The sequence below is a fragment of the Molossus molossus genome, unplaced genomic scaffold (assembly GCF_014108415.1).
Source record: "Molossus molossus isolate mMolMol1 unplaced genomic scaffold, mMolMol1.p scaffold_m16_p_22, whole genome shotgun sequence".
In the NCBI taxonomy this organism is placed as follows: Eukaryota; Metazoa; Chordata; class Mammalia; order Chiroptera; family Molossidae; genus Molossus; species Molossus molossus.
Genome location: NW_023425358.1, coordinates 6,128,543 through 6,142,441, shown reverse-complemented (window position 1 = coordinate 6,142,441; position 13,899 = coordinate 6,128,543). Strand labels below are relative to the sequence as shown.

At 58.5% G+C, this 13,899-nt stretch overlaps 1 protein-coding gene across 1 annotated transcript in view; it reads right to left on the bottom strand.

Moving 5' to 3' along the window:
• IGSF9B (immunoglobulin superfamily member 9B) overlaps nucleotides 1–13,333 on the bottom strand; it is a 43,965-nt gene extending 30,632 nt beyond the window's left edge. Inside the window, exons 1-3 of the mRNA XM_036277076.1 lie at nucleotides 13,270–13,333; nucleotides 2,945–3,142; nucleotides 1,143–1,289 (exon numbers count right to left, since the gene is read on the bottom strand). Coding sequence (XP_036132969.1) covers nucleotides 1,143–1,289; nucleotides 2,945–3,142; nucleotides 13,270–13,333 — 409 coding nt within the window. The remainder of the gene's footprint in view (nucleotides 1–1,142; nucleotides 1,290–2,944; nucleotides 3,143–13,269) is intronic.
• Nucleotides 13,334–13,899: the final 566 nt, after the last annotated feature.

Genomic DNA, 13,899 nt, shown 5'->3' with positions numbered 1-13,899 from the left:
GGTGTGGCCTGACCCAGCCCTGGGAGGATGACCCAGCCCACAAGGTCCGGCACACAGAACTGTCCATCAGGCAGATCAGTACTGAGAGAAGCTTCCAAGCCCGGAACAACAGCAACCTCCCTCTCCCAACTCGGCATCTCCAGTCCCAGACATCAAAGCCAGAAGGACCAAGCTGTGTGTGCTCGTCCAAAGCATATACGCTGTTGCAGTCTCAGTAGCTGAATACATTGTGTCAAACACTGAATGAAGAAGAATAAGGGTCTAGCCAGAAAAACAAAACACCAAAGCCTGCTCTCTCCACACAATGGGGTTCACTCTCCTTCCAATTCTCTCCACAGTCCCAGCTTCTCCTGGCTCCTCCAGGGGACCTCTTCCCAAGTCAGGACACCCAGTGACACAAGGGGGTCCCTCCATCCAGGGAGACCCAAGGGGCCCAACCCCCGCCCTGCCTAGGCCAACCCCAGAACCAGCATGCTCCCCCTCCCCCAGGGCCGCCACATGGGGTTTCCTTTCCGGAACCTTGAAAAGCTTCGCACAGAGCACAAGTCATTTAACCTGAGCTATAAATAACTGCTAACCATTAAAACTGTTCCTCTTCCCAGGATTCTTCCATTTATTAGACAGTGAAGCCGGTACCAGCAGGGACTGAGCCTGGTCTGCTCAGCATCACCCGCCCACCACCTGGCGCAGAGCTGGGCGTAGACCCTCACATATACTACGCAAATGGATACTTTTAACAAGGAACCCAAATGTCACCCTGAAAAGGAAGACTGCAATGGTGGGACTCTGGGAACCCCACTAAGAGTGGGGAGGCACTGCCGGGCTAGCAGGTCTTCCCGAGGCGGGAAATGGTACCAGCAGTTACTGCTTCGGCCTCCACAAGCCTGAACCCCCCTGGTTTCCAGAGCCAGAGTCCTTCCTCCCAGTAAAGAACCCTGACACACCACCCACAGCAAACCCCACCCGGGGCTCAGGGGCACCGCGGAGGGGCGCAGGAGGTGCGCCCAGCGTGCTGAGACCCTCACTGCAGCAGGGGCTGGGAACAGGGTGGGTGCCGTCTAAAAAGATGCTCCCCTTAAGCAGGCCCGCCACGAGGGGGTTTCTGGGCCGCTCGCCCACGCCCGGGAGGAGGCTGTACTCACCGTTGATGGTGAGGTGGACCCAGCTGCCGTTGTGGAAGGTGTCATACTGCTGGTCCAGCATGAGCACTTTGCACTCGTACCAGCCCTGGTCCTCAGAGCGCACCTGCTCCAGCCGCAGCGAAGCTTTGTCGTGAAGACTCGCTCGGCCTGGGGACAGGCGGACAAGAGCCCCGGTGGTAAGGCCCACAACTCGACACCTCCACCCCAGCAAAAGCCATGGGGCCCATCATCGCCTGCAGACCATTTTTCATGGCAGGGCCCCAAAGTAACAGCTGGCACCAACCTCTGGCCGCAGGTGGCAACGGAAAAGGCATAAAGCCTTGGCCATGGAGCCACAGCCCCCCAGCCCGCCAGCCTCAGCTGGCCCCATCCCAGCTGCAACTGCATCTGTGCTTGTCCCTGAGAAGGGCCTCAGTTCCTCAGAATGCTCCCCTTCTTTCGGAAATCTCACAGGACAAAGGAAAGGCATGAAGGACACAGAGCTGAGGGGAAAGAAGGAGGGGTGGGGAGAGAAAGGGAGAGAGTGAGGGTGGGAGGGAGGGAGGGAAGTTGGGGGTCCAGGCCAGGCCCTAGAGCACTTCCATTCAGGTGGGATAACACCCGTATCCCAGCTGGGACCAACACCCATACCCCCTCTGTCTGGCAGAGGGGAACAGGTTGGCGGCCAGGGTGCTAGGATGCCCCCCAGCCCTGATACCCGTGCCAGCAACACTGCTCACCCAGCCAGAGCCCAGTGCCCGCAGGAGCTGCAGCTACAAGGCCTACAAGCCTGAGTGAGGACAGGGCCCTCCAGCAGAGCCAAGACCCCTGGCGGGCCTCCTGAACTCTGCCCTCACCCCCTAGGAGGGCATCTTTGCCCCACAGCACTGAAAGGTGACATTTGCAGCAGGAGCCAAGCAGAATGGGGAGCAGCCCCCCTTTCTCCATGACAAGGGAGGAGGTCCTCCCTCCCCTCATCCACCACCTCAGCCCACCCCTCACTCCAATGTCACAACCTCCTCTGCTTTCTTCCTTGTCTCTACACTGGCAAACTGCCTAAACAGCAGACTATCAAAACCAACCAGGCCAAAAGGAGAAAAGGAGACACAGGCGCGGAGGGAGAAAGGGCGGGAGGGAGGGGAGGATGGGCGTTTCTGAGGGAAATGCAGGGCAGACCCCGGCAGCCAGCATGCAGACACCGGCAGCCAGCAAGACACAAGCAGTGTCCTGCCAGCTCTCTCCCTTTACACCCAACACACATGCGCACACTCACGCACACACTCACTCACGCACCTGCACACACGCCCCAGGCCAGCAGGAGCGATGGTGGCGGAGGAGACAGAGCGGGCGCCGCCACAGGCAGACGCCCTTGCGCTCAGGCGGGAATGAGGCCCAGCTTCAGAGCAGAGGGCGGTGTGGGTGCAGGCAGACCGGCAGCAGCACAGCTGCGGTGCACCCGCCCCGTCGGCGGCTCTGACTCAGCTGCCTCCTGCACAGAGCTGCCCTGGGCCAGCCTGGCCCCCCACGCGGGCTTTCCGGGGGCCCTCCTGCTCTCTGCCCTGCGAACCACAGGCTTCGTGGTTTAGGAGGGCTTCGTGTCTGCATCACCCCCTCTCCCCTCTCCTCGCCCCACTTAATAAAAACCGACCCAAGTCCAAAGGATGGAGAGAAGGAGGCAGAGACGGTGGAGACGGAGCTAACAGACCAGTCAGAAAAAGAGGAGGCAGCAGGCAGGCAGGAGGGAGCCAGACCGCTGAGAACGGGCCCGCAGGGGAGGGGCAGCCTTGCCAGACCGGACAGGAGGCCAAGCGGCCGGACCTTACCTGCATACTCAGGGTCCACATGGGGTGGGTAGTAGCCGAACTTGATGAAGATAGGGATGGGCACCCCGAACTTGAACCACTCCACAACATAGGGCGGAGGCTGTCCTGTGACCGGGTGGATCACGTCGCATCGCAGAACCACGCCCTCGCCGGCTCGCGCTGTCACGAACTCCGGCTCCTCTCGCAGGCCGTGGGCCACTAATGAGACAGCAACGTAGGGACTTAGAAAAGGAAGTGACAAGGAGAGTCTGCCCTGGCAACCCCAGAGGCAGCCCCCCGCCCCTGTTCAAGGGCCTCTGCCCGCTTCCCCAAGGCCAGCGGTCCCCCAGTCCTCCTAAAGAGGAGCTCGCTCACTCCCCAGAGGTCCAGTGCACCCTCCACCTTTCTCCCCCGTCCCCAACCATGAGCCCACAGGGCGGGGGGGGGGGGGGGGAGAGCAAGGGAAGCAGTTCTCTTCAGTCCTGCAGGCCAGCCCTCCCCCCAAATCCCAAAGGGCAGAGCCATCACCATGCTCTCCCCTGTGACCCCCCTGCCATGAATTCTAAGGGGTCTGAACTCTGAGAAGATGGAGGGCCCTCGGCAGACCCATGGCCAGGGTAAACTCAGATGGTCTTCCTACCCCAGGATGCTTCCCACCAGAGCCTGGCAGGAGCTCCCGCCTCCTCCTGCCCTCCTCCTACACCCCACCCCCACTCAGTCTGTCCTTGGCGGCACAAAACAAGAGTGCTCCATACAGGAACAGGGAATCCCTACCAAGCTGAGCAGAGGCTGCTAGGGACAACACCAGAGAGAAAACCCAGGCCAGGCCCCTCCTCACATTCCTTGCTGGGCCTCCAGCCCTCCAGCTTCCAAGCCCCAAACCTGTCAGGCTGTGAAGCCCCAGATATCACCATTAGGAGAGGAGGATGCTGGGAACAGAGGAGGGGGCTCTGGGGCCCACTAAACCAAGACAGCTGAGGGGAAACCACTACTCTTTGGGCAGACAACAAACCATACAGCTGGGTAGGATGCACCCATACTCCTGGCAGAAGAGGGGGACAAGGTGAGAAGACCCACCCCCTCCAAGCTGGAGGTTCACCCAGACACTGCTTCACACTACTCAACAGCATGCTCCTGGACCCCTAAACACTAGAGCCCCAAATGAGGTGTGCAGCCCCACCTCCAGTTTGACACTCCTCACTCCACACCAGGCCTCCATGCCCACAAAGTCACCTTGTCCAGCTCACTTCCCAAACAAAGGGACAGCTGAGGAAGCCTCCCCCTCTTGCCTTCCCTCACAAGACTCAATACAACCCAGACTGGAGCAGGGCTTCCCCATCCCCACAGGCTTCCCCTCCCGGTCCCTGCAGGCAGCACCATGGACAGCGGCTGTTTGCTGAGGCTGAAAATCTGGGAGCCACTGGGCCCTGGCACCACTGCACAGAGAGGATGCCCAGGAGAGCAGTCTGTCTGTCTGTCTGTTGGCTGCCTCTGAGTCTGATCCTAATGCATCTCTGACTCCTGTGTGCTCCTGACTGTCTCCTTCCTCCATCCTTGCCTCTCCTTCATGTCTTTCTGTCTCTATTTTCTCTAGTCTGTCTCTCTGTGGTCTGTCTGCTCTCTTTCTTGTTCCTTCTCCATGTCTCTGTCTCTCTAACTCCCACTCTATGCAGGTGATTCTGTCTACTGTCTCCCTGTTTCTGTCTCTACCACAGTGTGTGTGTGTGTGTGTGTGTGTGTGTGTGTGTGTATGTGTGTGTGTATTGGGGGGATACATGGGTTTTGGTTCAGCCATGCAAGGGGAAGGGGTTTTGCCTTCTTTATTCCTGTGTGGATCTCTGTCTCTGTGTGCTTGTGTGTGTTTCATCTCTCTTTTTGTCTGTCTGTGTGTTGTCTGTATGTCTCCGTGTCTCTCTTCCTCCTCCTCCCCCTCTCCAGCTTCTCCCCTGCAAGTTGCAGAAGGAGGAGGCAAGACCTTCCAGAAGCTGATTGGCTACTGGTGACATCACTGTTTTCTAGAGAAAGAGCTAAGATCACAGAGTATTTTTGGAGCAGAGTGTTGCACTCACCTGCCTGAGGCCCCAGCAGGTTTCCCAATTCCCCCAACCCCCAACCCTGCTGCAGACTCAGTTTGAATTCCAGCCCCTCAGGGAAAGCATGAAGAAGGCCCTGCTGCAGTGGGGGCCTCTCCCACAGCCCCAGGGGTACCCAGACAAGGACAGAGCCTGCCTCCCAGCATCCAGGAGCACAAAGGCTGATCCCAGACCCAGGAGGAATGGGCTAACAGTAGATACCACGAGTGAGCAGAGCAGTAATATGCGTATGCGTGTGTGTGCATGTGTGTGTACATGTGTGTAGCTCTTGGCAAAAAGGACATGTAGGTGTGTGTGGATGTGGTATGCACATGTGTGTATGGCACAGACTTTCGAGGAAATACAAGAGCCTGGGGAAAGAGGAGGGAGTGATTCCCAAGGTCTGGGTTACCTGGTGGGGGGCAGGGAGGCTGTCCACAAAAGGGGGCTCCTTCCCTAGGCTTTGGCACTAGAGCCCAGGAGTAGAAAGAGGGGCCCAGCACTGATGGCAGCTGGCTGCCCACCTCCACCAGTGAGGCTGCTGGGGATGAGGACTCTGTGGGGCAAGCCCAGGAGGTGGGTGGGCTCTGGGCTCTGACAGGGCTTCCCACAGTGCCAGCTGCTCATTGGCACCTCTTACTGCCCCACTCCTGGCTCACACCTGCCCCGGCACCGGAGCAGGCCCCACCCCACCCCCAGCACCCACGGAGGCTCAGCCTCAAACCCGGCTGCATCCCACATCTCTTCTCAGGGACCCTGCCCACCAGGGAAAAGACGCTTCCAGAGCTCGGTGAGATACGCCCCCCGAAGATGAGAAAAAGGCAAGAGACAGAATTCCCCAAGAGGAAGGCAAAGGCCCTGCCTGGACTCTGAACTCAGTCCTGCCCTTCGGGTTTTCTGAATCCTAAACTATTTATCAGCTTTCTTCATCTGCTCACCACACACACTCACACACACACACACACACACACACACACACGTGTTCTCTCCATCACCCACAAGCACTTCTCTCTACGCCTGATTCTTTCTGAGCCAAGCATGTCTAATAAAACACTTTCTACAGAAAAGCTCACTACAAAAAAAAAAAAAAAATGGACAGGCTAACAATGACGAGGGAAAAGGGGCTTGATGGCGGAGAAACAGAGAAACTCAAACTCAGAGGACACCAACCCAAACCAAAGAGTGAGAGGTTCAAGAAGCAAGAAAGGAGAGACACAGAGATGGGTGTAGTGCAGGCCAGACACAGGCAGAGCCCAGCCCAAGGCGAGAGGGAGAGAAGCACACTCTCGGGCACAGAGGACTCGGCCACTGGGACACACACACAGGCCTTCGAAGGGCCCAGAACCAGCAGGTGAGCACAGCTCGGGCTGTTCCTGCGGGGACCAGGTGGGCTTCTCTCCAGCAGAGCTGACTGCAGCAACTGCCCACTGGTTCTGAAGGGAGCAGGAAGGTGGAGGGGAGGAGAGACGGAGAGAGGGGAGGAGGAGGAAGGGAGGGAAAAGAAGGATGGATGTGTCCTGAGGGGGGGAGATGCTGCAAGAAGGATAGAGCCCCAGACCCCCTGCCCCAGCACAGAGCCTGAGCGGCCAAAGGGACTGCTACAACCTCCCAGGGGAGGCTGGTATCTGCAGGGGTGAGCACAGTGGGAGGCTGTGCGACGTGCTGGCTTTCCCGGGTGTACCCAGTTTAGAGAACCCAGGCTGAGCCTAGCCAATCTGCACCTTGGGGCTCTGCCAGCCCACTGTGTGGCTCTTTTACCCCAGTAGAAAAAGAGTAGGAGGGCAAAGGAGGCTGAGGCAGCCCCTGCGGCCTGGCTGACCTTTGGAAAGCTCACAGTACAGATCTCCTGCTCTCTGGGCCAGGTGGTACACCACAGGGAACCGAGTCCAGGACTGCCATTGGGTCCCCTGTGCAGAGAACCATGAGGCATCCAAAGCCTGGCATGGCCCCATGCCTGACAGTCACAGCCTGGAGCTCTTCCAGGGCAGGGCCACAGAAAGAAAAGCATGAAAATGAGACTCTTAATACCAGAGAAGGTCCAGGTGCCAGTGCAGACAGCTCCAGCTTCCTCTGCACACCTACCCTAGGCCAGGCTCTGTGCTGGGCAGGTAACACGGAGTTCCTTCTGCGCCCACGATGCCTACCCGACAGAAAGACTACCATTTTCATTTCACAAATCAGCAAACTGGGAGGCTACTTGGCTCAGCCAGGCCACTCAGATAGCAGGGGGCAGCGTGCATGTCCTCTTTGCTTGTCCTCATTCATGCCATCCTGCCAACCACAGGCCAGGCACCAAGGCCTCTCCCCGACTGCACCCAAGAAACAATACTGCCCCCTGCTGCCCCCTCCCCACAGCCTGCTCTGCACAGGTTCTAACAGCCAGGCTCCTGCAGCCCAGGACCAGACAAAGATGACAGGCTGGGCATTTCAGAAGGCAGCTGGCCGACTCGGGCTGGCCCTGAGCTAAGTGTCACTGTACCTGAGACCCAGGAGCCTCGGGCTGGGTCTGGCAGCCGCTGTGATAAGGCAGACCATGAGTGAGCACTAGTCTCCATGGTGCATGAGTACAGGTCCTTACTGGAGATCCCTCTTCTTCCTCCTCTGTCTCCCTCCCACCCCCTGCCCTCCTCTGGGCACCAGACTCCAAACTACAGGCCTGTTGTCTAATAATACAAGCGACAGCCACCGCCACCTCCATCTGCCAGCCTAAAAATAATCCCTGCTGAGTCCAAAAAAGGCACAGCCCCTGATAGCCCCCAATCATTCCTCCCTGACAAGCCAGGAGGCTCCCGGAGACGGCAGGGAGCAAGCGGCTCGGCTCCCAGGGAGGCACAGCCGGAGGATGGCAGGAGGAAGGCAGGAGGCCAGCTCCCCAAGCTAAGGGCACTCTCAGTGTAAGGTGCAGAAGATGCCCGTGTTCAAACTTCAGCTGCTGCCCTGGTCCTCTTTTCCAGAAGGCGGGTGGGCTACAGGTCACCTGGTTACCATTCTGCCTCCAGCGAGGACCCCACACCCATGCTAGACAGGTCCTCAGAGAAGTCCCCACCTCCTATGGTCTCTGGATCGGTGTTCTCGCAGCCTTCCGACCCCACCCCCCTTCAAACCTCTCGGGGTGGAAAGTCAGAGGTCAGGTGGGCCCAGACTGGCCAAGCCGGGAAAGTTTCCCATCTCCTGGGCAGCAAGGCACTAGGGAGGAGGGACAGGTCCTCCTGTGAGGACCGCTTCTGTCTATGCCTCTCAGGTGGGGTAGCCCACAAGGCAGCAATGCTGTCAGCCAGATTATCTTTCCCAGAGCCCCTCCCCCAAGAGCCCCAGACAGGAAGCAGCCAGTAATTCAATCTCAGCTGGGCTCCTTTAATGACTCCTCAGCACAAAGGCAAAGCCACACCCACCCCAGCCCTCCCCACCACCTGGGCAGAGGCCGGCACCTACACACTCACGGTGGCCAAACGCACGTGTGTGCCCCAGAGCCAGCAGGCAGGCCTGGCCAGATGAGCAAGGTGGCGGTCCTCAGGTAAGGTGCCAGGTAGACAAGAGGGAGTGGGAAGTCAAAGCCCCACACTTCCTCCGGCCGAGCGTCAGCATGCCCTCTCTGTAGCTGGAAGAGGGCAGCGGCGCATCTCACACAGCTTGTGAGGATGCGCCTGTGTGCAAGCTGTCCGCCAAAGCCTGTCTGGGCGGCTGCCTGCGACCCGAGGGAGGAAAAGGAGACAGGGCAGGGGACAGAAGAGGCCGAGAGGGAACTATTCCTGGCCCCTCCTGTTAGGCCTGTTAGGCTGGCTGGGGCTTCCCTCAAAGCCCTGGCCACATGGAATTTCCCCCAAAAACTTAATGGAGGCCCTGTCTCTGCTCACCAGTCTGGTGCTTATTCATGCAAGAGAAAATAGAAAAGCAGGAGATTCCGAAGAAAAATAGGTCAGCTGCCTGGGGCAGACTGAACTGGCACCCGTGGGCACTGCCCCTGAGGGGCCCAGGCGACAAGCTGCTTCCCCAACCCAGCACCCTCTCCCTCGTCCCAGGGACCCGGCCCTGTCTCCTCTGGGTTGTGCTGAATGACAGCAAGGGTGTCAGAGCCACTGGAGTAGGACACACTTGCTGTCAGCACTCCCGGAGCTCTGGCTGGGCTTGTCCCCCTACTCAGACTTTCTCTCAGAGACTTCAGGCACCCTGAAATCTAGAGCCAGGGCGGGGCCCCCAGTGAAAACTTCTGGGTCGCCTAAACTCAGGTGCAGAGCCCGAGGATACGGAAAGCGAGGCATCTGTTCTGAGTCTAGTCTCTGCCACCCACGGCACGTGGGGAGGAGAGACTCCCCACCTCGTGCCTGCAGACAGACTGCCCTGTCCTGCGGCATCCCACACATGCACACACACGCACACACACATATAGACACACGCACGGGCACACATGCATGCAGACACCTCCAGACCACTTGCACCAATTACAGCTCTTTTCACGATTCAGAGACACCCTTCACACAAGCTGCCTGACCCATCCTAGGGAGCAGACGGAAGAAGACTGCTCTGCTGAGACCCTGAGCCCCAGCCTGAGGAGGCCACAGGATGGGGGAGGGAGAGGAGCTGTGAGTGAGAAGTGTGGTAAATCTCAGGCCTAGCCCCCTTAGGGGTTTAGGTCCCCAACCTCACTCCTGGGCAAGGCACACAGGGAGGTGTCCAGCATGCCAGAGAGAGAGGCCGCGGAGAAGGGAAAGCCGCAGGCCAGGCTCTGCCGCACCCAGGCGGGCAGAAGGGAGAGAGAACACGCAGGCACTGGGTGAAAGCAGAAAGGAGCCAGGAGAGGTGGGGGGGGGGCATGCTGGGATCAGCATCTCCCCAGCTAGGCAGCCTCTGCTCCTTGGGTAACCAGACCCCACTTTCTATCTCAGGGCCATGAACATGAAACCACCCAGCTCTGGGACCTGACAACTCCAAGTCTAGCAAGTGTTGGGCCTCAGGCCAGTAGCTGAAAGCTGATTCTTCCCACTGCCCCTCCTCAGCTTCTCCTCAGCTTCTCCCCAGCTTCTCCCAAGGCACATGCTGCCAACACAACTCTGCCCCTAATGTGTGTGCTAGGGACAAGCAGGCACATACGCACGCGTGCGCACGCGCGCAAGTACACACACACACACACACCACTTGGCCACTTCCTGAGCCAGGTCCTTCCTAGCTGATAGGCTGCCCATGAGGTCTTGCTAGCCTCCAGGTCTAAACCTCCTCCCTCTTACTTCATTACCAAAGGAAGAACGTAGAGGGCACTGGTCCAGCTACAAGCAGGATCTGAGTCAGAACTCCACTTTATTTGGGGACACTGTAATCGGGAGTAATCCAACCATAGACTATGGTAGACAGGAGGAGGGAGCCTTGGGAATCAAGGCCCGGAGTCAGCTAAGCATGGCTCAGTGTGCTCCCCCAAGCTTGCTCCACAAATGTCTGGGATGCTGAGATTCCAATCACCACCTTCCAGGCTCCAGATACTTCTCCAGTCTCTCCCTTCTCCATACCCTCCCCAACCTCTCCACCAACCTCAATCCTCTCCAGACACACAACTCAAGTCAGACGGGGGAGCTCATCCCTACCTCTGTCCCACCCCAACAATGCCTAAGGGGCTGTCCCCTTTTACCCTGTGCTAGAGCAGCCCCTGCTTCTGGCAAACCCTAAGCAAAGTCCCCTCCCCCGCAGGAATCCCCCCGGAAGTCGGCTCTGCCAGTCAGAGGACAGCTGAGCCCTCTCACACAGAGCCAGGATTTGAACACTGCTGGTTCCTCATGTGAGCAGGCGTCTGGCCCCCCTTCTTCCTCTCTGCAGAGGCTGTGAGGCTATGACCTGCTTCGTCCTTCACACAAACCTCTGGCCACTGACAAAATTCCCATTTTGTAGACCTCTCAAAGGCTTTCCAAGCAGCCCAGTGGCTTGCATGCCCTCCACACCTCTCCCTGGGCTGCAGAGGGAGAAGAGATTCTCCCCAGAAAGGTCAGCCCATGAAAGGGTACTTGGTTCCTGACAGAGGCAGCCTTCTAAACTTCCCCCCAAGATATTCCTGGCACCCAATATGCTGAATGGCCCAAGGGAGAGAAATTCAGAAGAAGCCTGGAACCCCAAAGATAATGACATAATGATGATGATAATGATGATGGTAACATTTATTGAGCACTTACTATATAACAGTCATTCATTTCTTTATAGCACTAATACTCACCAAAAAAACCCTACAAACTCATCCTGTTAACCCCATTTTCCACTGAGGCTAGTGACATTTAGAGCGTTTAAACAGCTGTCCAAGGTCACAAGGCCAGCAAGTGGCAGAGCCAGGATTTGAACCCAGGTCATTTGACTCTAGTCCTAGATCCTTAACCACTACACATAGAGCCTCTTGAAGCTAAAAAGACCCCAAGACCAATATGGGGTGGCAGGCAGGAGTACATGTTAAGCCATCCCAAACAGGAGGCCCTCTCCACACCCAGAAAGAAGGCATAACCTTCATGCCCAACAACGTGCAATATTGGGAAGTCCTTCTTTTTGTCTGGCCATTTTCCTTTATTCTGTGTTTAAACTTTATTCTGAGGCTGTTCATTCCCCTCACCCTGACTTCTCAGCCTTAGAGGTTGTTTCAAACCCTCCCTTCAGTGTCTCTTTTTTATTCAAAGGTCCCAGCATATCCATTTGTGCTTTCAGTGACAGTCCCATAGCAGGAATGTACCAAACCTGGAGGGGAGGATGAGGGCACTGGAACTACAAGGAAATAGGGGAAAGAAGGAAGCTGAGGATATATACAGATTCTCGAGCACAACTCCACCCACCTCACACCCATCCCCATTCCATAGGCTCCTGCAGTTTCCCTTGGCCTCAGTGTTTTCATCTGACAAATGGAGAGTTTTAAAACCATCCCAGTCACTATACCATTTAACAAAATCACCCTTCCCTTAGCTCTCCTCTGGTTCTGTTTTCAGACCACCATCACCCCCCTCCCCAAAATAGCATGAGAGCCATTCCATTCCAGAAACTGTTTCAAAGCACTTCCCCTCCCCCCCTACAGAGTCCCAGACAAGGTGAGGAAAGGACCCCGTAAAAGGCGCCTCCTGCCACCCCTTCTGCCCCAGCGCCCTGGAAGTGGGTTCTCTCTTTGGCGGGTCCTCTGGTGACTTCACCCAAAGGCCTGTTTTCTCCCACAGCCATCTCCCCCAGGCTCTGTGAACTTGTCAGCTGCTGGCTGGCGTCGGCACGCTAAAAACCGTGAGCTCAGAGTCCTGGCACCCTCCAGGCTGCGCTCCTACTTCCATACAAGGGCTGAGAGCTGGGGGTGCCACCCAGCGGCTTGTAGGTCGCTTTGCCCGTCTCCAGAGCAAAAGCCCGCGCGTTCACGCGCGCATCACCCAACTCGCTGGCTTCCCCCTAGTCTTCTCCAGCTCAGACAAGGGGAAAAGGGGAAGGGAAAAACCTCCCTGCGCTCCGAAGTGCAGCACTGGGGACCCCCTCCCCCGCTGCCTTGCCCCCAGACAGCTCTGCCTCGCAGCCTGGGAGGGCGGCCTGGAGTCCACCGGGCTGCGGGGCGCTCCCAGGGAACTTTTACCTGGCCGGGCTCAGGTGCGGCTCGGACAGGCGCGGGCGCCTGACTGACAGGGCTAGCCCAAAGCGCACACACCTCGGAGCCCGCCGAGGGACCCCAGTTCTTCTCCTCTCTCGGTTCTCCGTGAGCCCCCCGCCCTGAGAGGAGGACTCGACCTCTGGCTGCGAAGATTAGTGGTCAGGAGGGGCGCGATCTGGAGCGGTGGGCGACCGCAGGGCCGATAATCCAGTCCCTTAGCCTTGGGTGCCGAGGGTCCCAGGGCTCTGGGTCGCTCCTCCCTGCAAGGGCTCGCCGGCGGAGCGGTGGCGCGGGAGTGCTGCAGCCTGCCCGAACAGCCGCAAACTCCCCGGCATCCAGAGTTAGGAGAGCCGCCGACTCCCCAGCGCTCGAGGAGACCGCTGCTCCGGCTAAGGGCACCAGGCTCGGCACGCCGGTGTGACGACCTGGGGCCGAAGGTGGGCGAAGTCGACCCCGATCTCAAGGTGTCTTTTCCCGAGTGCTCGGCAGCCCGTGGGCTCGGACACCTTCCCCCTTGACCCTCCAGCCCGCGGCCCCCGGCCGTCCCCTGCTGTGCCCCGGAGCGCGCCTGACCGGAGCCCGAGCCTCGCCCGAGGAAAAGCGAGGTGCTCGAAGGGGCTGGGGAGCCCAAGGCGGGGAGGAAGGGGCTGAGAACATCGGGAGGGGCAGAGCAGGGGCGCTGCACTTCAACTCACCTTGAGCCGCAAGACCTCGGGTGCTGATCACACTTGCTATCAAAGTGGCCACATACCAAATCATAGTACTATCGCGCGCCAGCCAAGAACCTCATCCTATCGCAAAGTGCTCCTGCGCCGCACACTTCTCGCCCGAGCGCCTGCTCACGCTTGCTAGACCCGCCTACGCCCCGCGCCGGTGCTCCTGCAGCCCCGGCGGCCCGCTCCCCATCCCTCCGCGACTCCGCTCGGCTCGGCGCGCAGGCTCCCCGGGCCCGGCGCAGTGGCACCTGCACTACCAGCCCAAGCACAGCGCTGCCAGCGCCACGGTGAAGCCTAGCAGGCCGGGCCTCCGGCACCGCCCCTACACCCCGCCTATTGGTCACTGCCCACAAGCCTCAGGGCTGATTGGCTTCGAGGTCTGCCCGTCACAGCACGGAGGCGAGCCCATTTCAAGGTGCGTTGAAGTGTAGCCAGCACAGAGCCGCAGAATCATGCGCATTGCCAGAGAGAAGGCGTTGTAGCGACTCTGCTCTGTTCTCTTCTCTGTTCACACTGCATGGCAAGTTTCTGGTAAAGGAAATGGTAGCTTTTCTGGTTTGATAATGGGACCCTAAGCGTCTCAATTACCCGTGATAGTTCTGAGGGGGA